The following is a 26,288-nucleotide window of genomic DNA, read 5'->3' on the forward strand; positions in this document are numbered from 1 at the left end:
CACCTCATTTCGAAATACTTTAGCTGATCAAAGTCTGAGTATTTTGTGGTTTGAAACTTTTTTCGTAACTAAAACTAAAACAAAAAAGTAGGCGTCCTTGGTTAACCTAATTTATGTTTTGGTTACCAACCCAAAGATTTGTAGTGCATCATACCAATTTTTAGGTTTTTTGTACATTTGAACGGAAAATAGCTTTTCAATGTCTATCTAACAAAAACGCAAAATATTTTGTTTTTCGAAAAATAGTGTGTTGAATTGAGTTATTGTTGACTTAGTTGCTTACGGTTCTCCAATTAGGATGGAAACTATGCAATGCTAAACTTTTTTAAACACAGAATAGTTAAAAAAAAATATCAAAAATTCGAAAAATTCAGAAAGAGATCCGACCGCTCAGGTCGACTGACTTTCAACGAACTGCTCTCGATTTCTTTACGATCTGCTATTTGAATACAATTCAAAACTTCCAAATGTCCGCCTCTTTGTTTGCTCTATGAAATCATGGGAGGGTGATAGAATGCTCGGAGAAAAAATCCTTACTCTACAGTTTGAAGTTTGCTCTCCCATGACTTTGTATGCCTCTAAATAACAGTTTTCTGAATCAGTGTTGATTTCTTCACAAGCTGAATCATTTATTTTATTCCATACGCCCAAAAAGGATTCCGCACACACACACACACACACATAAACGTTGACTCCATCGGTTTTATTGTAGAATAGACTGTTAGTAAAGATCGTGATGCATATAAAGTTTTGATTTCACAATTGATACAAATAAAAAAAGGGAAAAGGAATGAAGAAGCGTGAAAAGGAAGAAGATGACACAAGGAATGTCAACGAAAGTCGTCACGAAAAATCGAGAAAAATAGGGAAATCATGAGTAAATCGTATATGGACTACATCACGCACAAGTCTTCACATCGTGTACTTCCAAGTGGCTGTCGCTTCTGGAGGGAGCGTCGATGAAGTGTATCCCATGTTGCTATTCAGAAAGATTTGGACGGTTTCGAGAGACGTGCATAGGATTGAGATTATGATCACTCCTACACTGAGCCAGTAGGACCATCCAAGGTGACAGAAAACAGTAAGCCCCTTGTAGATATATGTCTCTGAAAAATGTGTTTGTAATTTGATAGAAGTTTCTAGACGCAAATATGGACCAAATGCTGATGAAAACACAAAATACTTAGAAGCATACTTTCAAATTCCTTTGTGTCTCGAGAGGCTTCTTGAGAGTTATTCTGAATTCAATTCTCATGGAATCTGTTTGAATAAAATTTTCATGTTTCGAGGTTTTCTTATTAATTTGTCTAATTGAACCAGGGTAATAGAATAATTTCACCGTCTAACGGAATTCTAAACATTCCTAGAGCAACATTGTTTTCACCTCCACACTTTTTTGATCTTTGAGCAATCAAAAGGTATATAGACTGCTCGGGTAATCCAAACAAAAAAACAAACACCTTTTTCCCATTTGCCGGCCGACTTTTCTTCACTTTTTATTAAAACAAACATGTTTTCCAGATAAGTGAGAAACACGTTCATACTGTGTACTTTTCCCTTCGCTGAAAATTATTTGCGATGAGTCGATAGCAATCTATGATCAACTATATTGATGTCAAGTCGGCAGCGACTTTTTGATCGCTTACCATCTGAGAAAAATATTTGCGATCGCTGAGAAATCCCTGGGAAATTTTGACACATCTCTTTCAATTTTACCCCAATTTTACTCGAGGGTTTCTACTATGCGATATGATTTTTTATTTCTTGTATTTTACCACAGACTGCTATCCCATTCTTACCAAAATAGACCGGTTTAGCTTGTCCGCTAAAAATTCCTATGGCAATAGTGATCAAAAGGAATGAAGTAAACGAAAGTGCAGTGCAGACGACCGAAATGTACATTCTGCCCCTCTTGATGAATCTGGAATGATAACACTAATATCATTAATAACCTGTTGACCGCTGTTACACGTTTATTTTTCGAACTTACAGTGAAAGCAAGGCACAGATACAAAGAAGACTCTGTGTACCCAATCCGAAGCACATGCAAGTGAAAACTGATTTCAACCAACCGGGAAAGAGCTAAAATAAAATATGAGTGGGAAATTGTGTTGATAGTCTGACCGGATATTTGGCAATGCAGTTGCGATCGCTGATGTCTTTTTGGTTGATACAAACCCATTGCATTAGACCACGATGAAGATAAATATCATGTCCTTTTGGGTTGATTATTTCAACATCTATCCAATCTACAATAAAAATAGGATATTGCGCTTGAAATCATTACTAGTAATAATTTCAAAATTTAAAATAATTTAAAAAACTTACGATCAGTGAACAAGGAAGTCGCTGTCAAAGCAATCCCAATGATTGTAAACGCCAACGAGCAATATCTCATCACATTGTTTTCCGGTAACGATGCCATGGCGGCACTGAAAAGAAAAACTGTATACTTCAGAATCCGGTGCGGACAAGGCAGTGTTTTGAAAGTGTGAAACTTTTCATTATCAGCAATACCCTCTTGCCTTTATCAATGATTTATACGGTGCTCGGTCAATTTTTCCGGCTTTTTTTGTTAATGAAGCGTCATTTGGTCACTCAAGTAGTTATTGACTTACCAGACGCAACTAAAAAAGACCGCAGAAAACTTTGGTTGAAATAGTACACTTTCAGATTTTTAGCACTCTTCTTTTGAACCAAAAAGTGTGGACAACTTTGTTAATAGGGACGAGACTAGCAAACGGAAAATTCCAATTAAAAGAGTTCCAATTAAAAAATGCAAAGATTTGGGTAGCACACAAAAGAAATTTTAATGAACCCACAAATTTTGTTTTAATTGGCAGATATTCTAAACCAAAAACTGAAAAATTCTATGGAAAGGAAATGAATACATGAATACACAGTAGTAACGTGATATTTGCACGTCTATATCTACATTGGAATTTTTTAATCAATAAATAATTTATTTAAGAAATAATGGGTAATCGAGAACTCACAAGAGATTCTATAGAGCTGTTCGTGGAATTACGTAGATGGATCCGAAGCATATCGTGTAACAACAAACGAAAAAAAACGTCGTTGATTCTTGACAACAATATTGAACATTGCAAAAATAATTTGAATCCAGGAAATCTGCTGAAATTGAGGAATATCATAATCTTTGTGATTGTGTCTTTCCCAGGATACCAATAAATTTTACAAATGTTCAATCATTTCTCAATTTTTATTTCACTGCAAAATCATTCATTTACAAAAAAACCATATTGCTGGCATTTAAAATGCCACTTTTGTTCATTCCGATTGACATATTCTCGAAATGTCCATCATTTTTCAATTGTCAGTTTAGTCAATGAGTGACACCTGATTTTCAAGTTTGACTTTGTCATATGACTCCTGAATGATATAAACTTTTGAAACAGTAAAGTGTCCCTTATTCTCAACAAAATACAAAATTTCCAGACTTTTCCTCCATCTATTAAAATTTTTTTACCTCACAGTTCAAACATTTATGGCCGAGTCACGTCGCGCCATCACAGGACAGTGACCGGTCCTAGGATGTACCCTGACACTGTGATGGACAGAATCGTCGCCAACAGTCTTATCGACGTGCACAAGGCCAAAGTTGATAACGAAAACATGTTCTATAAAAGCTTACTGATAAAGCCAGGCAATCAAGCGACCGACAACTTGCGAGCAACACGTTGACCGTCGACGGCGAAATGGTTAGTTTTGAAATTCTTATTTGAAAAATGTCAAAATAAAAAATTATTTTTCAGAAAACGTTACTTCTTCTTAGCTGCCTCGCAGTGGCGGTGTACTGTGGATGCAATGACAATGTTGAGTCGACTCTTGGTAGGATATGAGAAATTCAGTAGTTTTCTGAATAGTCAAGTTCCAGACAAATTCCGTAACCGTGAGATTGATGACGAGGCTGCCGAACTTGATGGAGATGAACTGATCAACTACGTCAACAACAACCAAGATTTATGGAGAGTACGTTATATTATCTACTCGGAAAAGGTTTTAATTCAAGTTTTCAGGCCAAGAAACAAAGAAGATTCACATCTGTTTACGGAGAGAACGACAAAGCCAAGTGGGGATTGATGGGTGTCAATCACGTCCGACTTTCCGTGAAGGTATGTAACTGCATCTGATGCACCAAAACGTCAATTGTTTTTCATGATTGACAGAAATAGATTAGAGTTATCAAACTTTAAATGGGAAGAGCACATGGGGTGAAGAGAACTGAAACATCAGGTGATCATTGTATGGTAATCATATATTCAAATAGTCATGATGTTTACTCAAACTTGTGAAAGTTGGATTGGAACTTATGGTTTTACAGGGAAAGCAACATTTGTCGAAGACCAAGGATCTTGATATGGACATTCCAGAAAATTTCGATTCTCGTGAGAACTGGCCAAAGTGTCAATCTATCCGAAACATCAGAGATCAATCAAGCTGTGGTACGAAACATAGACTAATTGGAAATTGATGACATCTTACTATTCAGGATCCTGCTGGGCTTTCGGAGCCGTCGAGGCTATGTCTGACCGTATCTGTATTGCTTCTCATGGAGAACTTCAAGTCTCACTCTCTGCTGACGACCTTCTCAGTTGCTGCAGAAGCTGCGGATTCGGATGCAATGGAGGAGATCCATTGGCTGCTTGGCGTTATTGGGTGAAGGATGGTATTGTCACTGGATCCAATTACACTGCTAACAGTGGATGCAAAGTATTTATCTTATGAGAATCATCTGCATCTTTTACATATTTATTTCAGCCATACCCATTCCCACCATGTGAGCATCACTCCAAGAAAACTCACTTCGACCCATGCCCACACGATTTGTACCCAACACCAAAGTGCGAGAAGAAATGTATTGCTGACTACACCGACAAGACTTACTCAGAAGACAAATTCTATGGAGCCAGCGCCTACGGAGTCAAGGATGACGTCGAGGCCATCCAGAAGGAGTTGATGACACATGGACCACTTGAGATCGCTTTCGAAGTCTACGAAGACTTTTTGAACTATGATGGAGGAGTCTATGTGGTATGTTGACGTGAATAAGATACAATTTTAAATAATATTTTTAGCACACCGGAGGAAAGCTTGGAGGAGGACACGCCGTTAAGCTCGTTGGATGGGGAATTGAGAACGGAATCCCATACTGGACATGTGCCAACTCCTGGAACACTGATTGGGGAGAGGATGGATTCTTCCGTATTTTGAGAGGAGTCGATGAGTGTGGAATTGAATCCGGAGTTGTTGGAGGCGTTCCAAAGCTCAATCGTGTTTCTGCAAGACTCCAAAGGTACCGTGGTTTTTCATCTCTGAAAAATTGGGGGAAATATGATTTGAATGAAATGATGTGATTTGATTTCAAGACTCCAACTCGCAATTTCCCAACCGGAAGCTATCTTTCCATCTATTTAATGTTGTTTCAGACACCATCGTCGCCATGTTCATCACTCTGATATCGACAACTAATTCCTTTCTGCAACAAATTATATATGTATAAACGAATATGTTAATCACTTTTTCTTTTGAGTAAAGTATATTCGATTTCTTATTCGATTCGTTTATGATTGATCGTAGTTCAGCTGGAACACGAGTCAGGCTCAACAAATGCTCTCCGCTATAACATTTGGCATTCTGTGCTCAGTTCCGATTCAGCCAAATGTTTTCATTTCGAGTCACAACGTCCTCGTGCCAAAGTTTTTCTGGAGATTTTTTACTTTTCATGAATCTTTACCCCATTGTCTTTCATAAACTTCCTTGTTGTAAAAAGTCACAAAGGTTTTGTTCCGACTAGCCATTATGAAAAGATGTTCATCATTAAGATAAATCGATCAAAAAGCGACCGGAAAAAAAGATGGCTCAAAACATGTGGGTGAGATTGGGGGAGAATATTGGATGCCTTGATTGATTCCTATGCGGATGAGAAATTTGATATGCACCACGGCAACGAAGGATTATGATAATCCCAGGTATTAGTATATTGTTTTGTCGGAGAGAGAGTCGAATGAAGCCGGATAAAATATAAAATACACCGTTTGGACAAAGTGAGTGTGGCGGCGAGGATTGAGTGTTCCCGGATTGCTCATAGGCCGTGCTTCACTCGTCTTCTTCATCTCTTTTTCTCCATATCTCACTTCATTAATTCATCTGGTTCTTCGTCACAGAAATCACAAGATTGGATATGGGGCGGTCGGGGATTCTAAGATTTGATAATTTTTCATATTATTGGATTATGAAAAACGCTGTGGTTTATCCCCTGCTTTGTCTCCTAACATTATATGTTTCTTTCAATTGGTTGTCACTAGTCATTTTTTAAAGGTGACCAAGAACCTTTAGCTTTTAATTAATGGTTTACATGTCCTCATTAACCCTTTTCTTACGCTGTTATTATTACCTAGACGTGGTGGTTTCTACATCTTTGCCCTCTTTTCTAGAACCTGCCATTATATTCTGTTGACAGCTTTTGTATACATTTTCCTCCATAAAACCTAACGGAAGCTGCTCCTCTTCCTCCTCTTCTCTCATTTCCATTTGATTTCATATTGGAGTTAGTTCAATATTATTTTTCAGCTATCATCATTTTCTTCTCATTTTCCTTTTTTCTTTGAAAAATCTCTGATTTTTGTATCTATTCATACAAAGAAAGGTGATTAAACTTTTTCTGTGCATGATTATCTCTGAAAGTACTTTTCTAAAGGCTTTGTTCACAAATTATTATGACAGTCATTTTCAGAAGAAAGGCGAGAAGTAGTTCAAAAAATCGGTTATAAAGATGAAGAAGCAAGTGACAATGGACAAAGAATACTGTAACATGGAAAAAATTGTCAGCAAGGTATAGTTTTAGTTTGAAGCTGAGAAAACTTTATTTCAAACCATTATTCCCATCAATTATTGTTTTTTGTTTAGACTTTTTTTTAAATTTTCCAAAAATGCCAGTGTTTTCTAAGACTCTTTAGTGAGTCATCAATTTCCACGCAACAACGAGAGTTTCTATTTATAAGATTTTTAAGATTAAAACCTGCAAATCTGAAAAAAAAACACTCATAGAAGTCACAACTAGAATTGCTGTGTCGACAAGTAACATGTCGCGATGTCGCAGGTGCAAAAAATAAATTAAAACATTTCAGAAGCTGATAATTGCATTCAAATTATTCTATGCCACTCATTTTCTCCTCACACCTTTTTTCTCCTCATTTCTTCTATCTAAGATTTCCTTTCGAAGAAGAATGATTTCCATAACAAGCAGTTTAAAAATAACTTTCGTATCTCAATATCTTCCGTCATTTGAAGATTAAACCGTGGTTTAGAACAGATTTCTATTTCCCATATATTTATTCTCAGATTTGGACTTGTATATGATTCCATTTGTATTACAGAAATGATCAAAACGAAAGAAAACCCGATTAACCTACGTCACATCTCTTAGTTTTTCTTTTTTGATTAACCCAACGCATTTTTTTACGACATTGTTGTTCTGTGTCTTGTCTGAAAATGACAAGTTTAGTTTTTCCATGTTATACATACACGAGTTGGATACTGAGCAACATTTTTTTCTCTCCAATTTCTTTTGCATTTCTCCATTTTCAATTAATCTTCCTTTTTTCTTCCAAGTTAAGTTTTTTATTCACATATCCACCCACAACTTTTTTCTATTAAAACATTACAGGCTCAATTGTGCACTTTATTCTTTTTCTATCTCTCTTTCTGCATGATAATAACTTTCTGCTCATCTCCTTTGCATCAAGGAAGAGAAAAAAGACTATTAGACGTGGAGCCTTTTTTTCTTCTTGACATAATTTGGCATCGTCGACGAGAAGTTGTGTAGGAAATCTTAAGCAAAAAGAAAATCGCGTAAAATTTTCATGCGGCTTCTTCCCCTCACTTCTTTCTCATCCCGGGGACTGCCCCCGTTGTCTATTCAGAGGCAAATGGTCTTGTCAGTTAGTTGTCAAAGGCTCTTAGTGGTCAAATACATTTTTGTTACTCGTCCTATGAGTTTGTTTAATGCTGATGAATGTTCCAAAGGTTTCATGTGTTTGAGAAGGCGGCAAAATAGCTCTTACTTTGATTAGAAGATGTATACTGTGAATTAGTCATCACGGAGTGCGTAAAAAGTTTATTCTTCCTTCTGTGTTCATCGACCATTCATATTACTCAGATAATACAATTTTCACAATAAGATTTTTTGTCTACATTCTTCTTCAAATGTTTTTTTGTATGTCATAGAAGTTTTCTGTTCCAGAAGAGTGCTTCCACCGATGTAGTTTTTTACGCCCACACACTGATACATGTTGATAACAAAAAAGTTTCAAATGACTGATTTTCATATTTTCGAAAGTATCACTTCTTTGTGGCCAGTTTTGCTCCACTAGTTCTCTACAACATTTGTTTCCATTTCAATCTCCTTCCGCTGACCAATACATTTTACGAGCCCCATTTATTCCCCGTTCGCACTCTTCGTCGAAGGAGTAAGAATCACGCACGCCATTTTCTGTGCTCGGGAGAGCAAGAAAGGACCTCCAGCTCCGAATGATATATTATAAAAAAGACAAGATGTCCTTTTTTCTTGATCCTAGAAAGCTGACATCTAAAGAGCTATACGAACATAGATATATACGAATACGTGTTCTCAGATTAACTCAATCCATTTCAATTTTCAGACGGCATGCAAATCTAGCAGCGTTCCCGCAGTTGCATCATCGTCAAAAAACAGAATGGAGGTAGGTTTGCGTTTTCCAATTTGCATGTTTATAACTTTAACTTTTGATTTTCAGGCCGGTGATCGAAAAGTTTCAACTGGAACTTTGAACAGGTTGATACTGGTGGCACAAGCGTTAGAGTCAGAAGTGGAAACCCGACGGAACGATGACATCAGTGCTATCAAAATCACGTTTTCAATAAGGGTGGCAAACACAGTAAGTTTTTATGATGTCAACTGAGTATCGAAAAACGACTAGTCATTGATAACGGATTTATTAGATTGGTTTAATCCCATCCAATGAACACATTTTTTCAACCTACGTATGTATCAAAAAGATGAAAATCAAAAAAATAAGGGATCATGAGACTAATGATCATCACAATTGTGATTTTCAGATTCTTCTCCTCCTAATAAACGTTTTGATATTCTCGGGTTTTGGAAAGTACCAAGTACAAAAAGATGGACGTTACCAGGTATTGTTTATTTACTTTCTGAACAATTTTTCGTTATTTGTGTTAGTTCATATAAGAAAATCCAAACATCACTTTTTCAGGACTTGATGCTTACTGCCGATAAATGGACATACGATTCCTCAAACGATGAGCTCCCAGAAACATTTGTGTACCTACGCCTAAGCGGGCAATACTTATCAGCATGCATCACGGTGTTCTTGCTCTTTTCAACAATTTTCCTTCAACTCCTTCATTTGTGCGGAATTTCCATCTCCAGAATCACGGTTAGGTTACCCCCCCCCCCCCCCCCCCACTAATTGGCTTGTCGCGCACACGTACACATGCACAGCGTCCCTTTCTCAAAGAGTGTGCGTCGGTTTTGCGTTGAGTGTGAGCTGTAATTAGTGAATAGATTGGCTTTGTTTGACACGCGAAGGACTTGTTTGGCTTTTGCTGATTGATAGTAGAACGTTGGGAAAACGGAACGGGGCAGCAACCTGAGATTTGTGACCGTGAGAAACTGAAGTTTTTAGAAATCTGGTCGAAATCAAGGTTATCACATTGGCAATGTTAGTTACAATGCCTAAAGGAATTTTTTAGAAGTGTTGTGAAATACCAAGCAAATAAAATTTAAACTAAAATTCATCATTTTCAGAACATGTGCTACTCCTTCGGCGCCGTCCCTTTTACATTATTCGTGTTTGGTCTGGAAATGCACTACTCTACGTGTCCCTGGCTCGACGAGTACTTCATATCTTACAGTATGTCTGACATGAGCTCCCAATGTGCAATCAACGGATGGGCTCTTGCTGGAGTAAGATTTATTATTTTTCAAATGCACAAAAATTATTGTTGTTTTCTTCAGATTTTCTCACTTCTCTCGTGCGGACTATTCGTTTCGGAAGGAATTATCACTGCTTTTTTTGGAAACTCACACGCGGCGGAGAACAAGGAGACAATAGTCTGACATAATCTTGAAATGGATATTTTTGGGAAAATAGAACCTGATTTTAGTACTTTTCTCTCATCAAACGAACATTTTCTTCTTTTTCATGTCCGTTCAATGCGCTCTTATTCTTTTTCATTCTTTACACCTTCTCTTTTTTTCCTTTTTAACTCCACATAATTATTTTTACATCTCAATTCCGTGTTGTCTTCTTCATAATATTTTTCTAAACGAGTTATCCGAACTATCTTCGTTAAAAATCACAACAAATGAGTTGGAAACAAAAGTAATCAAAAGTTTTTTTCCCTCTCATTTGGTTGGTATCTTTGCTCCCTTCCTTTTCATATTTCTTTCCAAAGAATAAATTTTTCTTTTTTTGTATAAATTGGGAGATAGCTTATTGTACATGCACAGGGTGTCACTGCTATACAACTATAAAAGTTGAAATCCAAGAAAGAGATTATTTTTTGAAGTAGGTCAGAAGAAAATACATTCAACACTACGGTACGGGCGATAAAAACTACATTTGTAAAAGTGCAGATGAACTTATAGAAAAACGCAGAATGAATTGGAAAATAGAATCCAAAATATCAATTGGAACTAAACCGAGCGAGCGGAACTGATTCTTAATTTTCACTATAAGAGAGCTATTACCCTGTATGTCAGAATTAGAAAACTAAAGATTAAAACTGTTTCAGTTAAACCTTTTTGGTTTAAAATATTATGAATAATTATCCAATTGAGCTTTTCTCACCATTAACCCCGTCAAACATATTCGGGCATGCATCGGACATTCCCATTTTTCTATTTTTTCAAATTGGCCCGGACATTCGTTTTTGAATCTGAATGAGTATTCTGCTCTCTCGAACAAAAAATGATTGATAGTCGACTCCGCCCAAGTGCATTCAAGCTCCTGACAAACGCAGGTTCATTCAGACTATTCCTTCTGAATATATAGTTCTTACAGTAGTTTCTTCTTCTGACTTCCAGAAAAGCTGGAATGTAGTTTTCTCACAACTTCTTGTAGTCTCGAACATGGCCTCTCTAGAGATGTGCACTTACATTTTTAACGCGGAGAATTGGACGTTTTTCTTCTTTTTTTATCCTGTTTTCAAATTTATTAAGAAATAACTCCAGCATTTGCTAAAATAGAAAAATACTTATTAACATTCACAAAAATTTGCCATATGTGCTTTTGGTGTCACCCCCTTCTCTTATTAAAAATTAATGTCTTATCAATATATATCTTTAAATCATTCATCTCCAACCCTTACTACCAACTTTTCACGTCTAGTTCTAATTTTCATGCAGTTCCGGTATTGTATCTATTTGTCGAAATAGTTCGACTAGATATGTATTGTTTTTTCTTTACTAAGTTTTCTGAAATGAGTAATTTTTTATTTATTTGTGTTCCAAGTTTTTGATAATTAGCTATCAGGCATTTTTAACTTTATTGGATATACAAAAACAGGCGGAACTCAATGTTCAAACACAAGAGATACAAGTCAGAGAATAAATTAGTTGAAATCGTTATATGTTTAAGAAAACAAATTAAGATTTAGGCTTGGATATCGAACTTTCTGTTCAAGAAATCCAAGATAGTGCTGTTTCTCTCGCAGATGGAGTAGTACTTGAAAGAGCATGGCTGGTAGTAGGTGTAGGCAGATGCATCAAGGCTAAGAGAAGCGCTGTAGTGAGCAGCGCAGTTGGAGAGAATTGACCATCCGTTGGAGACCGGTTTGTATGGGCGGATGAGCCAGTTGCTGAAAAGTCAATGTTTTTTTTACCGGAAATTTTAAAGAACTAAAGTGCATCCGCACGAATGGAGTTCCGGCTCAAAACTCCATACTTCATTTTTTGTGCTGTCACCCCACTGTTAATTTCAGCTGAGCCTTTGGGTTGCCTCACAGATTTTTAGTGAAATCTTCGTGATTGGCATAAAAACTAAACCTACAGTTTGGCTGGGTTGACTGCTCCTTCGGTTTGCCAGGTTGGGGTATCCTCAGATCTTTCGCGGTGAGTGAAACGGACGAGTCCAATCCAAGTGTATCCGATTTGTGGGAAGTGCTCACGAACTGCGTCCTGAAATTTCATTTTGTTGTACCAGTCATAAAGTTTTGGCATCTATGAATAATTGGTGAACCATTCTGAACTCATGTACAAAATGAAAGGTTTTATTACCACCAATTCTCATTTTTTGTGATCGTTCTGTTCCCTAACCCCTGACCCTTTTGGTGTCCTCTATAGATCATTGGGTATGCATTGCCAACTCGCGACATTCATTCGCAACAAATTCCAAACATATGTGGGTCGGTTTCTTGGTGGAGCTCTCTCTCTTCACAGTCCGTTTTGTCTTTTTTTCCCTTCCTGACCCCTTTTTGTTCTTTTCTTACCCATTCGTCCTGGGAGTTCACCACGAAAAGTGTAGCGTTTTTTTCATAGCATCGTTTCTCGGCCTCAGCGAAGCTTTGCTTGTGTTGTTCGACCCAGTAGCAAGAATCCGAGAAGCGAACCCATCCGTCTGGGCAAGTTCCAGTCTAAAATTAATAAGAATAGAATAATAAATAATAGTAATTGATGGTTCAACTAACCTCAGCAGGGAAATCGGCAAAACGCTGACGTTGCTCCAATGAGATGTCAGAGAAGGCACTAGTTCCGAAGTCTTTGTAGCTCCAGTTGAACAATTTGACTGTAAATTTAGAATAGGAACATTTGATTTTTCAAACATGTGAATTTCAAAAAAGACTTCAGCTGTTACACTTACCAGGTGCAAAATGAGTGGATACAAGTCCAAATGCTGCGGCGAATAGTGCAAGTTTGATGATTCTGAAAAATGGAAAATCATGAAGTTACAAAAATATATTGTAATGGAACAGTCAGATCATTCATAATAATGGAAATATTATTTCATCATTTAGCCGGGTGCTCTTCAAAAGTTTCGAGTGGTTTATTGACATAATCAAAGATATTGGTGGGGTTGGCTACTCGTCATTGTTATTGGCTCAGAAATGCACACTATGAGTTTCCACTCCGCATCAGTCCAATCAGCATGACTCGCTCTTTTAATTCACGTGGACACATATCAACGAAAGTCTAACTTTCAATTTTCTACTTTAAAAATTATTTTCACGTTTATTTCTGCTTACTTTTTGATTTTGAAACTAAGAAAGGTTCTGTTTCAGAAATGTCTCAAGCTTCGGAAGAAGACAACGATTGCGCGGACTTAATGTCTCCCGAGTCCCCCATGACTCCAGATGGAATGATTCTCGCAAGAATGCCATGGCATCCAGGTGGGATATTCGAACAAGAGAATCTAATTTGCATTTCTAATCCCTCGCAGGTCTCGTTGGAAATTGGAACACGGCAAAATCGGTGAGCAGTGCAATGCTCAACGGAGAGGAGGTATGTATGGAGGGAAACGGATTTATCACCCTACTGAGAAGCCTGTTGAATATCTTAATGTCGTCCGGCCTCTCACCCCTTTTCCGTAAACATTGTCGCCTCCTCATTTGGATTTCTTTTCAAAATCAATTCTTCCTTTTTTTCTCCTATTTGGTTTTGTTGGCACATGCTTGCTAAACGATGTTGCCAGATGCAAACATCAAGATGAGCCAACAAAGCAATTTCGATTAACCTAGAGATCGCATTAGTGTTTTTGAAAGATCTCTTAAGGATTATAAATTAAGGGAGCACAGAGTGTCTACATTTTTCAGACATCAATGACTTCTTGTAAATGAATAAAATTTTAATAATGGAAAGGTAGAAATTGAAACAATTCGATTTCGCATATTCTAGTTATTTGCGCCTACAAACCAAAAGTTAGATGCAAATTCGAAGAGACTCCAATTATAATCTATTCTTCTCACTTCTCATGACTCTTTCTCCATTCAAATGGATAATAGAAAAACAACAGCTTATGATTCTTCTCTTTTGACACCTCTTCGTTTCTCTCTTGTCGCCATTTGAGATCTTGTGAGAGCTGTTTCAAACGACAGAGCACTTTGTGCCGTCTCTCAACCGATATTACTTGCTTCCAATTGCCTCGGCTTTTTCGGATGCAAACGAGAGAGGAGAAAAGAGTGGGGGGCGTGGCGATTGGCGAAGAAAAATAGCGCTACTGGAAAGAGCTCTCCAAGCGGTGAGATAACAATTCAAAGGGCACACTGATTGTTAGCCGCCATTTCCGCTTTTATATTTAACCTTTCCTTATTGTTATTTCTTGAAGTTTCACCTATGTTTCTTCCAAGTCCGCTATAAATTTGACCCCTCTATTCATATCTTTCTTCCCAAAACGTTATTTATGCATAAATCCTCATTGAAGACTGGAGAACAAATCGAGATGGAAACAAAAAATGAAAAAACGGTGAGTGACAAAAGCGTGGGTGTTAGAGAAAATATGAAAACGGATGACGAATGAATTGGTATCCATGGTGAAACTGTGGGAAACGGTGGGAAAACTAGAAGAAAAAGTGCTAACCATGTGACAAAGACTTAGATCAAAGCAACATGTCATTTGTAACTCGAAACACAACTAACCAGACGTCCTAAAATGTAAACCGGACCTAAATCATTTTGAAATTCATTTTGGTGTCCGGTTTCGACGGGATGCGCGTGCCGGCTGTATTTAATTTTATTCCTCCGTATGACTGCTCTGAACACCTCGTGTGGCAACTAGGCTGACTAGAAACAACAAAAAGAGAACGAAGTGACTACACATTCAAGTCTGTACTCAAATCTGTATATATTTATTTATAAGACGTTATCCATAATCTGAGGATTGTTTTTGTATGCGTTCATCTATTCATCAGAAAAAGAAGTGGTCATTTCTAAGGCTTCATTGGGCCAACTCCAAAACATCTGATTCTATTTTTTCTGACAATTTGCTCAGGTGTTCATGACAATATCCATCAGAAAAATACCCGTTTTCTAGTCACTATACCCCACTACAATTTCATTATTTTTGAATCCTATCCAAAGATTATAGTCATTGTCGTCGTCATTACCTAACCAACAAAATTTTTTTTCTTCTTATTCCAATCACTTCTGGAGAAATCGAAAATTAGACCTCACGCGCTATTCACGTCACCGTTGGTTTCAAAAGTGTCTGCAGTAAAGTGCACAGGCGTTTTCCGTTTTTTTTTAACGCTTAAAACTCAGATCACTCGTCTAATAACCGCTATTATGCCGTAACAAGACGTTCTATTTTGAGTTCTGATGTCAGGTTGAGGAATAAAAGGAAGAGATGGATAGACACAGAACAAAATAGAGATCCATATCCATATTTTCAAATTTTGCTTTCAGTATTTGCTTTATATGTATTCACAACTAAGCATACAATCGCATTCTATTGTTCAGAATAGATACAAGCTCCTTTTCATTCTCTTTTCTATGACTTATATATTGATTAGATTTAGTGCATTTAGAATGAAACGTATAATCAACCTTAATATTATGTTTCGATGTCTGACTGAAAGGAATTCTCTCTCATTTTTTTCGAAACACCTGCCAGTTAGAACTTTCAATTTTTTAGAAATTCAGTTCCAATCATGCAATTCTAGCAATATATTTAATATCATCCTACAACTTTTCTTCTAAACATCTTGTCATAATCTACATCCGCCTAGGAGCCGTCATAGGCAGAATACGGCATGATTATTATCGAATAAGTAGACAAGATTAGAACGCCACCATTATATTTACTTGATACTACAACATCTACATTCTAGACTAGTTCCAACCAGCTACTAATATTTTTTTCTTGTTACTTGCTAGTTTTTGTCTACTCCTGCTGCTAATAACAAAGTCAATTATAGAAAAAGAGGTGTGACGACTAAAGAAAAGCTTTTCTTATCGGAAATTGTTTACATTCTATGAAAATTGTGATATTACAGACGGATCGAGCTGCTCCAAGTAATGAGCAGCAAGAAGCCGGCTCATCGTCACAGATTGGTCAAGAATCTCGAAAAACTGTCGTGTTTCAAGAACCAGGTATCAGTTACCTTTACATTCAAATTTCATCTGAAATAATTCTGCTCAGATGCTGGATTCCCGAGTGAACACGATCAACTAACGACTCTTCACGATTCAGAGGTTGGTGTGTATGGAAATCCATAAATCTTGTGTGCAGGATAGTAAAGTTAAGCATTGCCACATGGACTTGCTATAAAATCGTCGGGTTGGCGTGTGGTTGACGGAAGCCACCCATTCAACCCGTCCTAGCATCAGCCTAATATCATTGAGCGTATTTCTTTCCTTCTACTAGCGTTGAGTTATTTTCAGGAAGGAAATCGGAAAATGTCATTGGTTGGAAAACCTTTAACATACAAGAATTATCGAACCGATCAACGTTTTCGAAGAATGCAGAACAAAATGCATAATTTCCTGGAGAGGCCGCGAGGGTGGAAAGCGGCCTCTTACCATTTGGCAGTGTCAGTATCCTTTTTTTTTCAATGAAAGTTAAAAATCCAAGAATTTTATTTTCAGTTTGTTTATGGTGTTAATGTGTCTTGCACTCTCAGTATTTTCTACAATGCCGGACTTTGAAGTAAAAGCGACTATCGTTCTATACTATTTGGTAAGCTATAATTCGAACTTCACAATACTATGAGATCACAATTTTCAGGAAATAGTTTTTGTAATCTGGCTGGCTACAGAATATATTTGTCGTGTCTGGTCTGCCGGCTGTCGTTCAAGGTACCGAGGAATCAGCGGACGTATTCGTTTTGCTACAAGTGCCTACTGCGTTATCGGTTTGTACTCCGTTTTGAGTTTTGCCTAGTGTAAACCGAATACATTTTCAGATATTATTGTTATTTTGGCTTCAATCACAGTGTTATGCATCGGAGCGACGGGACAGGTTTTTGCTGCTTCAGCAATCAGAGGGTTGCGATTCTTTCAAATATTGAGAATGCTCAGAATTGATAGACGTGCGGGTACATGGAAACTACTGGGCAGTGTTGTATGGGCACATAGACAGGTAATTTGCTAAATAAAAATAAACTGGACTAACCTGGACATCCTTATCCTGAGACGGGTTGAGAAGAGACAAGCGAGTAGGTTGGCTGACTAACAAAAGACCGTGTGGTCCGTCTATTTATACAGTGCCAATTATGAGGGGCGGGATTGTCCCGTTGACCCTTTCCAGAAGATTCTGAGGCATTAATTAGGATGAGAGACTGTTGGAGGTGAAGAGAGTGGGAGATTACGGCAGAGGTATTTGCATCTTGATGATCTTTGGTCTTGTAGTGAGAATATAGTATGTCTAAAGGACCAAAGATCAAAAAATCATATCTCTAGTAGAATGAGGGAATACCTAATAATGGAACGGTCGATACTACAGATAACTACTTTTTTCAGGAGTTGCTGACAACTGTGTACATTGGATTTCTAGGACTCATTTTCTCTTCGTTTCTTGTATATTTGTGTGAAAAGAACACCAACGATAAATATCAAACTTTTGCGGATGCCCTCTGGTGGGGAGTGGTATGTTCTTTGACTCTGAATTTTGGAGATCATGTTTTTGTAATCAGATAACACTATCAACGGTAGGATATGGTGACAAGACTCCCGAGACGTGGCCTGGAAAAATTATCGCAGCATTCTGTGCTCTTCTGGGAATCTCATTTTTTGCTCTTCCTGCTGTAGGTGATCTCAAAAAAGGAAAACCAGGAAATGTTAATTTCAGGGGATCTTGGGATCAGGATTTGCTTTAAAAGTGCAACAACACCAACGTCAGAAACATTTGATAAGAAGAAGAATCCCTGCAGCAAAACTTATTCAATGTTTATGGCGTCATTATTCGGCGGCGCCAGAATCCACGTCATTGGCAACTTGGAGAATACATTTGGCTCGAGAAATGCCACCAATGTCAGTATTAAAATTTAGAACATTCGAAATTTCAAATATTGATTTTAGGGTTAAATTCACACCAAACGGAAGTAACAACGCGACGGGTCTCATCAATCGTTTACGACAAAGTACAAAACGTAAAATCTCAGGTTTCTAACGTTGCTAGTAAAATATTCAATTCAGGGGGGCCAAGCACAAACATTCAAACGCCGTCAAGCAACTTGCAATCAACTTCCAAAAATTTATCGGTTCCACGTGTTCATGATACCATCAGCCTCGTATCAACATCTGATATCTCGGAGATTGAACAACTTGGAGCTTTAGGATTTTCACTCGGTAAAAAAATAATAAGTTTGTTCTGTTGTCACCATTACATGTTTTATTTTCAGGATGGAAATCTAAGTCTAAGTACAGCGGATCAAGGAAAGCAGCTGACGACTCGATGTTGCAAACCAGGACCATGGCACAATCGAATGCGCAACTTGATGGTATTATTTTGTTTTGTTAATGTTTTGAAAGCATGGTAGTTAGCAAAATGACAATTCCCCATGTTCTTGTCTTGAAAACTTGAATAGTTAAGTTGAAAACTAGCAAATAAACATGTTGTATTTTTGTTATGAGCCGTAAGCCAACATGGTTCATTTCAACTTTTCTAGAGATTGTAGCTGTTGGAGTCTAAATCTTGTAGCATACCGTAGTCCAGATACTTTCTCACACCCTCATTCCCATTCACATCAACGTCACCGACTTATGTCATCATCTCTCTTTTCCTCCCTCCTTCTCTCCTATTCCATCACTTTCCTATCCGATTTTCCTATCTTGTTTGGTGTGACCGAATGGTGTGTCTTTTTCTCTCTAGATATGCGGAGACGTTCGCGAAGGTCCGCATCGCTGTGTCGTGTTGTCAACAATGGACAACATCTGCGGCCGTCGCAACCACGAGCAACCTTATCGGATAGTGACGTCATTGGCGACTACTCTCTTATGATGGCCCCCATTTACCAGTGGTGCGAACAAATGGTTCAACGAAACAATGGGCCGGGTGACGATGGGATGTGGAGTCAATTATCACAATTAACCACGTGTGCAACACGACGCCCCGAGGATATATCGGATGGTGACGGTGAGCAAGACAAAAGGATACAAAAATTTGAGCGCAGCAATTACTGATTTCTTTGTTTTACCACCCTCATTAACAGCCAGCCAACTGACCTTTTTTTAATTCAATACTAATAGATTTGAATGTTGGTGTTTTTTGCTATGCAGCATGGTATGTTGCAACGCATTGAAATTTTCAAACTAGATGAAGCATGACAATTGCCATCACAAATCTGATTATCCATGTTTCAATGTTTTCCGTCTACAAAGTTTATCTTCGCTTTCCATTTGCTTTGCCTACTTAATATTTTCATTCAGTTTCCTTCATGTCCCTGTCCTTTCAAACAAAATAGAGAAGTTATTTTTCGTTCTGTTTTCATGTTCCATCGCTTAGTTAAGTTTTGCCAATATGAAATGTTACGCTATGGAGAAAACCAAAATTTTAAACAAATATTTAAAACTTTATATGTGATATGTGTGACGATTTCAGAAGAAGAAAATGTTGGTTATCAACCACAAACAATGGAGGAATTCACACCGGCTCTCAAAAATTGCGTTCGTGCGATTCGAAGAATACAACTACTAGTGGCGAGGAGGAAATTCAAAGAGGCTCTAAAACCATATGACGTCAAGGATGTTATTGAACAATATTCGGCCGGACATGTAGATTTGCAAAGTCGTGTGAAAACAGTGCAGGCAAAGCTAGATATTATCTGTGGGAAGAATATTGAAAAGTTGGAACCCAAAATTTCAATGTACAGCAGAATTGCAACATTAGAAACAACGGTAGGTGGAAATGTATTAAAAAACGGTTTAAAAAACTGTTATATCCATCGCCGGATAGTGAGAGGAGCGAGGGACAACAGAAGTTTGCTATAGTCTTTATTAGAAGATCTGGGAGATTACAACTTTTTAATGTACACCAGAATTGCAACATTAGAAACAATGGTATTAAAAAACGGTTAAAAACCCGTAAAGTAACGTAAAGGAGCTAAAACTCTGGTTCAAGGACACACCAACTAATCGCAGTTACATCACAGTTCACATAACTTATCATTTGCAGGTCGGAAATATGGACAAAAAACTTGATATGATGGTGGAATTGTTAATGGGACGACCAACTGCACACCGCATTTTCTCCCAGAATACTTCCCCCAGAGGAGAAATAAGTAGTGAGCCAAACAGTGCCCGTCATGATATAACAAGATCAAGAAGATCGGTTGCAAGTACTGATAATGAAATGTATACAGCAAGGTAAGGAGATAATTTTTGACAGAATTATTAAGGGAAAATTAGTTCAGATCTCATTCCCCTAGTGCTCAAGGGCTTATAATTGCTCGAATGGCTGAAGAAGAAGATGATGATGAAAATGTATTTGATGAAAATCATCCGTTGAATAATGGGCCAAGTACATCGGGCTGTTAGCCATAGAACCAGATTCCATTTTACTATTTCTGTTTTGCTTTACATATATACATCTTCCATCCTACCCAGTATTTCTCCCCAAAATTTTTCACAGTCATATTCATTGTACATTTGCTTCTACTTTGATGTTACAATGTTTTCAAAATGTGTACACATAATTCAAAATCCCGCTGATTTTGAGATTTTGTTCTTACGGATCTTCTATGAACCCATCTCTTTGACGCATCTTACTTTTTTTGTTTTTTTCCTCTCATTAGCTAGATATCCTCTTTTGCGTTTGAATGCCCCAAAAATACATTTCGGTTGATATTAAATATTCATTCGTATAAACAATTGAATTTCTACCTAATGTAAGCTATGAGTATCAAGTCAACAAGTTATGAGTATCTTTTTAAAACCGCGTACATTTTTGAGTTTTTGGAGTAACAACCGAATCACATGAGCATAAACTTGGAAACCTGGCGAGTGGAGCTTTGGGTGTCATCACTTTGGTCTGAAACTACGTGAACATTGTTTGTATTTTTCAGATTTACAAATTACTTCTGCAGCTTCCCTCTCAGAAAGTTCAATGAAATATATATTCTGACTTCTGGGTTCCGTGGCCTTGCAATTCCCACTTTGATCCAAATGGTAGAAAATTTCATCTGCTATTTTCTTGGGACCTCTTCTCACAGCTTTCGAAACTGTTGAAAATATTAATCGTCTGTAAGGAGCATAAGCAAACGCAGTAATAAGAGGGTTGATGATCTGGAAATTTATTTGAGTTCAAGTTAACCCTTTCCTAACTCACCGGGTTAAGAATTAACAAATATAACATACTCCAAGTGAACCAACTGACACTTTGTCTTGATTCACATGCAAGGTTGGGCCATCTGAAGAAAAAAGAGTTTTTCGCAAGGATCTACTGTAAACTCACGCTATCACATGAATCCTAGCAAGGTTGGCTATTCGGTACGGTAGCAAACTGCAAGACGTCCACAATGTTGTTGCAAAGATGAATGCAAACGATGACGCCTGTAATTTCAAAATGTAGACAAAATTACTTCCGAGTCTTTTCACCTTGTTTTCGTTTCTCTTTGAAAGTGTAGATCGAATTATGAGTTTTCGTTTTCGTCTTGTCAAATCATATAAATAACACGATACAAAGAGCGATGAAATAATTGGAACCACACAGAACACAACAGTGAATGCTTCATAGAAGAATCTGTTGATTGGTGATAGCTGGAAAGAAGTTTGAGTCCAGAAATATGCTTTTGTAATAAAACTACAAACCTGTCCATCATTCATGAAAACTGTCAAGAAGACATATTGTATTTCAAGTCGTTTCTATAAAATAAAAAATAAAAACTTTTAAATTCTGATTAATCTGACCTTTACATCAACTTTTGTGTTGATGAAATATACGTAACTATATAACCAGTAGTATGTGGCAAATCTGAAATATTAATGTACTCTAAAAAACGTCGTTGTCGTAGATACCCGATCGAAACAATCCAAGTCATATAACAAAACTTTTTTGCTCGACTATATGACATCCATATGTCGTATTTGAATGGCCAGCAAAAGAATATTAACTGGAAATTCACAACAGTTAGTCATGGATCACAAACAGCTGAATTTAACCTTATCTACATTGAGAAGTGTGAGTGATAATCCAGACACTGCGAGTCCTACCCAGTTAGCAAAGTTCAAGAAAACCGTCAATAGATGTATTTGAACTCCCACATATCTTCTGGCCAAAAGTTCATAAGGATGACAAAATACTGAAATATTAATAGCATCGTATGTTAGACAGGTGACACTCACGTGTTAATATAGAATCTCCGAGAGTCATGTTCAGGATAAACAAATGTAGCGTATCTCCTTTATCGCTGTATAACTTTAAGGAACATGCCACAACAATGAAGTTGACAAGAGTAGCTAACAGACAAGCAACCACCATCACGTCATCCATCTTTAAAAATTTAAAATAGGGAACGAATATTTCAAATTTTGAAGATTTCAGTTCACTCACCATTGTAGCGTAGAACATGAAACTTTTTGAGTAATAGCATCCAGTAGGCTTCTGCTCAACATAATTAATCGGACCGAATTGGGAAATAAACTCAGCAGGTAGGTCAGTAAAATCATTCCACGACCCGGACGGCATAGTCTCCACAACGCGCTGGCTCATCGAAAACGACATCACAAGAGTAACTGAATACTGTGTTTACGTTTCAATTTTGAGTGTCGAAATGGGGGGAGAGCTGCAATGAAGAGTGTGAATAAAATTTAGGTCACAGGTTTTGATTTTCGTTTGGCCCACTTTTGTTTGATTTTGAATTTTGGGACTCTTTTTACTCAAGTTTTCTTTTTTACAGTGGAAAATTATTGAATGAGCACTTGTTCTTATAACATGCCTGTTTCCAGAATATAAAAAATTGAAGAAAAAGCAAAGAATTTTTCAGAATTCCAGGAAGCCGTTGCAAATATGAAAAGTGTAAGTTTTCGGGGGTGTTGATGTTGATGTCAGTTCTATTAATTTTTCACAATTTTTTTCCTGGTCCCTGCATAAAATTTGGTTCCTCACGCACACATCCCCATATACACGTTTAGTGTTATCAAAAAACTGATCGATTTGAGACTTGCCAGCCCACATGTGTTTTCTGCTTTTGCGACTTTTGACAAATTTATTTGTCCATCTGTCTTATTATGATTATAAATAATGGTTATGAAAGAAGAAATGATACATGCAAAAAAATGAAAAATAAAACCCAACAGAAGAGTATTTGCAAGCTAATACATAGTGTTACATTTAATTCACTTGATGTTCAGTAAGGTTAACATTATAATTGAAAAAATTTGAGAAGATGCAGTAGGTCAGCAGGATTAGGCGATTGTTATCGCAGAAGGCAGAGGAGGAATAATGTTAACATTTACTTCCGGCTTGTAATTTTTTGTCAGAAGATGCTTGTGATTCAAAGGAGAATTCGTCACTTTTCATGGGAGTCACTGGTGGTTCACTCATTGAGATGCGAACAACCTGAACAAGTTCATAGAGACTCTAGAACGGATTTACCCTTACTTCGGTCGATTGTCGGAGGCTGGCCAATTCGGTGCATGAAGATCGTCGGTTGCGGTTCCTCCGGACGGACGAGAAGCTGCTATCAGACTGCAAACCATCCGGTTGGTAAGAATACAAAGGGCGATTCCCCACTGGAATATTTACTAGAAACTTCTTGATCGTGAGCCGGTACGGTGCGTAGATCAGCGACGTGATGAGCGGGTTGACGATCTGGAATTGTGATACTTTTGGCTAACATATTCCAAATGAATTTTGTAATTTGCCTAATTTGTGTTAAATAGCTGAAAAAGGAAATATTAAAACTCCATGAGCTGTTGTTTGAAAACTTTTGAAAAATGGATCAAAAGTTTAGTCAACAGAAAGAATAATATGTTTTATGGTTGACATTAAAGCCATTGTTATTATTTATTACAAAACTTAATTTGACTAATTTTTATATTTGTCTCTATCTGTTTTTTCAACAAAATAACGCTCCTATACCAGACCAATAAAACAAAAAATGAAAACAACACTAACCGGATTGAGAGTGAGAAGATAGACGAGTACCCATGCGATCCAATTCATTGTCTGTTTTCCTTCGCAACTTAGTTCGGACCATCTGGAAACCAAAGTACTTTTTTTTGCCCATAATCCAGAAGGTAACCTACGTGAACAAATGAATTCTGGCAAGATTCACAATTCTATACGGTAACAAACTGCACGACGTCCAAGTCGTCGTGGCAAAAATGAATGCCAAAGACTTGACCTGAGAGAGAACCTTCTAAAAAAATGAATACAAATCTACATTACGACTAATTACCTTGTTCTTTAGAGCACTTGGATCACCAGCATTTGTTGCATTTCTTTTACTTCTGGTCAGATTGAACAAATATATAGAGACAATGAGGGAAGAGGTCACTGGAAGTACACAGAACAACATTGTGAAGATTTCATAGTAGAATTTTTTGCTTGGCGACATCTGGAATTGACTTGTTGGTTATCTAATAGGAATCTAGAGAATCAAACAGAAACCTGGAGGGAACAATCTTTGTCATAAATGTAAACTATATTGAACAACCAGCAGTAAGACACAAATCTGAAAATACGTATTAGGAAAAATGGTTCCAGTTTTCTTCGAACCCAATGGAGACAGCCCAAATTGACAAGCAAAAAATTGCAGCTCTCCTTTTCGACATGGATCTGTCATAATTTAATGGCCACCGGAAGTAAATAAGCTGCAAAATTAAATTAAAAGCCAATTAGTAAATAGAGGACTAACTTTATCGACATTAAGAAGAGTTAATGAGAGACCGGAAACTGCAAGGCCAATCCAATTGAAATAGTGAACAACAGCACAGAGATGTTTCTGTTGGAGGAAGTCATGTTTTCGGATAAGAAGTTCATTTGGATGACAGAATACTGAAAAGTTGAAATAAGACAATTTGAAATATCTCCATAAAACATCTTATGAAGCGAAAATGTAATTGTGATAATATTATTTAAGGCAATGTCTTCAAGCTCGCTAAACCACAACAGTACAGATAGGAAGTTTAGAAACCATTGTCTATAAACTTGCCCTTCATTAAGTGGCTAGTCATGCATAACTACTTTTTGGCCTCACGTGCTTATTCCGGAAACAGATATTTGAGAAACATGTTCTCAAAACAATTAAACACTGGAAACGACAACACACTTAACCAAACAAAAAATTTAATTAACATCGAACTGTCTGCAGTAAACGTGTTACAATCAAAGTCACCCTACAAACACAACTTACTTGTTAAGACGAGATCACCAATAGTCATATTAAGTATGAATAAATGCATAGTATCACCACTCCGTTTGAATAATTTTATAGCACAGAATATAACCATCACATTGAAAACGGTAGCAGCCATACTGGCAGCTAGCAACATATCATCCACCTGCAAATTATTGAACTGTTGAAAAAGTCGAACTATATTTCAACAAAAGAGGTTTGTGAACCGACCGTATATGTAAAGATAGTGAACATCGGGTCATTATAACATTCTTCATATTCTGCATAAACTTCTGGGGTAGTGCTTGTTATACCGGATACTGTAGTCGTGCTGCCTTCCAATATTGTACTGGGAAATGTAGTTTCGAATGGAATTTCTTCCATTTTTTGGAGCCGAAAACGACTCCAGAGTGTCTGCAACCAAAAGTGAGGAAAAAACAACGTGAGCTGACAAAAATGAGTCAAAAGAATAGTAAAGAAATGAATGAAATGGATGTGACTGTAGGAAGGAGGAGACCCCGGAGATGATGACTGTTGTCGAAACGTGCATAGTGGAGATGGGGGCCAATTCGTTCGCGCCGTAACAATACATATCATTTTCCAGGATAATGTGGGCTAATTATGCCATGTACTGTATTCCGAATACGTTTTTTTGCCTGCTCGCAGTGTCATTTAATTCGGGGTTTTGTTTCTCGTTGACTGCAGAAAATAAAATGAAAGTCGGGTATTGGCCTTGGACGATACCGGAGCAGACACCTGCCAAGAATGGTGTGTAGGAGGAAAAACATGGCGGAGCGATAGGTTCCCATCCTTTTTTGAACCGCCTCTTCCAAAACGACTGGTAATACGATAATAGAACAAGAACGACCTAGTAGTAAGTTTTAAACCCTAGAAATAGTTTTTTTTGGTCTGTTTTTTTGTTTTCTTAATGTTGTTTTTGTATTGAGATGAACAGATTTTCATCTAATCTTCCACGCATTTTGAGACATCAC

At 37.3% G+C, this 26,288-nt stretch overlaps 6 protein-coding genes across 6 annotated transcripts; 3 read left to right on the plus strand and 3 right to left on the minus strand.

The window, feature by feature from the left end:
• Positions 1 to 912: 912 nt before the first annotated feature.
• Positions 913 to 2,425, minus strand: GCK72_024614 (uncharacterized protein; the record flags this gene model as incomplete). Its single annotated transcript, XM_003118337.2, has 5 exons — positions 913 to 1,106; positions 1,800 to 1,921; positions 1,991 to 2,082; positions 2,125 to 2,249; positions 2,329 to 2,425. The coding sequence occupies 5 exons, from the start codon at positions 2,423 to 2,425 to the stop codon at positions 913 to 915; spliced, it is 630 nt and encodes a 209-aa protein (XP_003118385.1).
• On the plus strand, positions 2,367 to 5,493 carry GCK72_024615 (uncharacterized protein; the record flags this gene model as incomplete). Its single annotated transcript, XM_003118114.2, has 10 exons — positions 2,367 to 2,464; positions 3,668 to 3,722; positions 3,777 to 3,852; positions 3,899 to 3,993; positions 4,041 to 4,136; positions 4,346 to 4,466; positions 4,514 to 4,734; positions 4,783 to 5,055; positions 5,100 to 5,317; positions 5,451 to 5,493. 10 exons carry the CDS (start codon positions 2,367 to 2,369, stop codon positions 5,491 to 5,493), a joined length of 1,296 nt encoding a protein of 431 aa, XP_003118162.2.
• Positions 5,494 to 8,738: 3,245 nt separating this feature from the next.
• Positions 8,739 to 10,144, plus strand: GCK72_024616 (uncharacterized protein; the record flags this gene model as incomplete). Its single annotated transcript, XM_003117830.2, has 6 exons — positions 8,739 to 8,744; positions 8,799 to 8,939; positions 9,121 to 9,198; positions 9,279 to 9,461; positions 9,833 to 9,991; positions 10,043 to 10,144. 6 exons carry the CDS (start codon positions 8,739 to 8,741, stop codon positions 10,142 to 10,144), a joined length of 669 nt encoding a protein of 222 aa, XP_003117878.2.
• Positions 10,145 to 11,681: 1,537 nt separating this feature from the next.
• GCK72_024617 (uncharacterized protein) lies at positions 11,682 to 13,693 on the minus strand (the record flags this gene model as incomplete). The annotated part of the gene is made up of 6 exons (XM_053735957.1): positions 11,682 to 11,886; positions 12,078 to 12,205; positions 12,517 to 12,660; positions 12,715 to 12,812; positions 12,888 to 12,949; positions 13,602 to 13,693. The coding sequence occupies 6 exons, from the start codon at positions 13,691 to 13,693 to the stop codon at positions 11,682 to 11,684; spliced, it is 729 nt and encodes a 242-aa protein (XP_053579523.1).
• On the plus strand, positions 13,308 to 20,494 carry GCK72_024618 (uncharacterized protein; the record flags this gene model as incomplete). Its single annotated transcript, XM_053735958.1, has 18 exons — positions 13,308 to 13,413; positions 13,464 to 13,525; positions 16,015 to 16,111; positions 16,161 to 16,213; positions 16,403 to 16,551; positions 16,607 to 16,697; positions 16,746 to 16,872; positions 16,924 to 17,099; positions 17,480 to 17,605; positions 17,653 to 17,763; positions 17,808 to 17,989; positions 18,038 to 18,108; positions 18,155 to 18,307; positions 18,361 to 18,459; positions 18,831 to 19,094; positions 19,560 to 19,855; positions 20,133 to 20,323; positions 20,371 to 20,494. The coding sequence occupies 18 exons, from the start codon at positions 13,308 to 13,310 to the stop codon at positions 20,492 to 20,494; spliced, it is 2,478 nt and encodes an 825-aa protein (XP_053579524.1).
• Positions 20,495 to 20,885: 391 nt separating this feature from the next.
• On the minus strand, positions 20,886 to 25,680 carry GCK72_024619 (uncharacterized protein; the record flags this gene model as incomplete). Its single annotated transcript, XM_003117691.2, has 18 exons — positions 20,886 to 20,987; positions 21,035 to 21,241; positions 21,285 to 21,366; positions 21,411 to 21,715; positions 21,767 to 21,820; positions 21,866 to 21,929; positions 21,974 to 22,068; positions 22,118 to 22,257; positions 22,301 to 22,448; positions 22,509 to 22,690; positions 23,414 to 23,516; positions 23,559 to 23,768; positions 24,075 to 24,156; positions 24,206 to 24,303; positions 24,358 to 24,516; positions 24,817 to 24,956; positions 25,315 to 25,462; positions 25,528 to 25,680. 18 exons carry the CDS (start codon positions 25,678 to 25,680, stop codon positions 20,886 to 20,888), a joined length of 2,472 nt encoding a protein of 823 aa, XP_003117739.2.
• Positions 25,681 to 26,288: the final 608 nt, after the last annotated feature.

This window comes from Caenorhabditis remanei, chromosome X (genome assembly GCF_010183535.1).
Source record: "Caenorhabditis remanei strain PX506 chromosome X, whole genome shotgun sequence".
Taxonomy (NCBI): domain Eukaryota; kingdom Metazoa; phylum Nematoda; class Chromadorea; order Rhabditida; family Rhabditidae; genus Caenorhabditis; species Caenorhabditis remanei.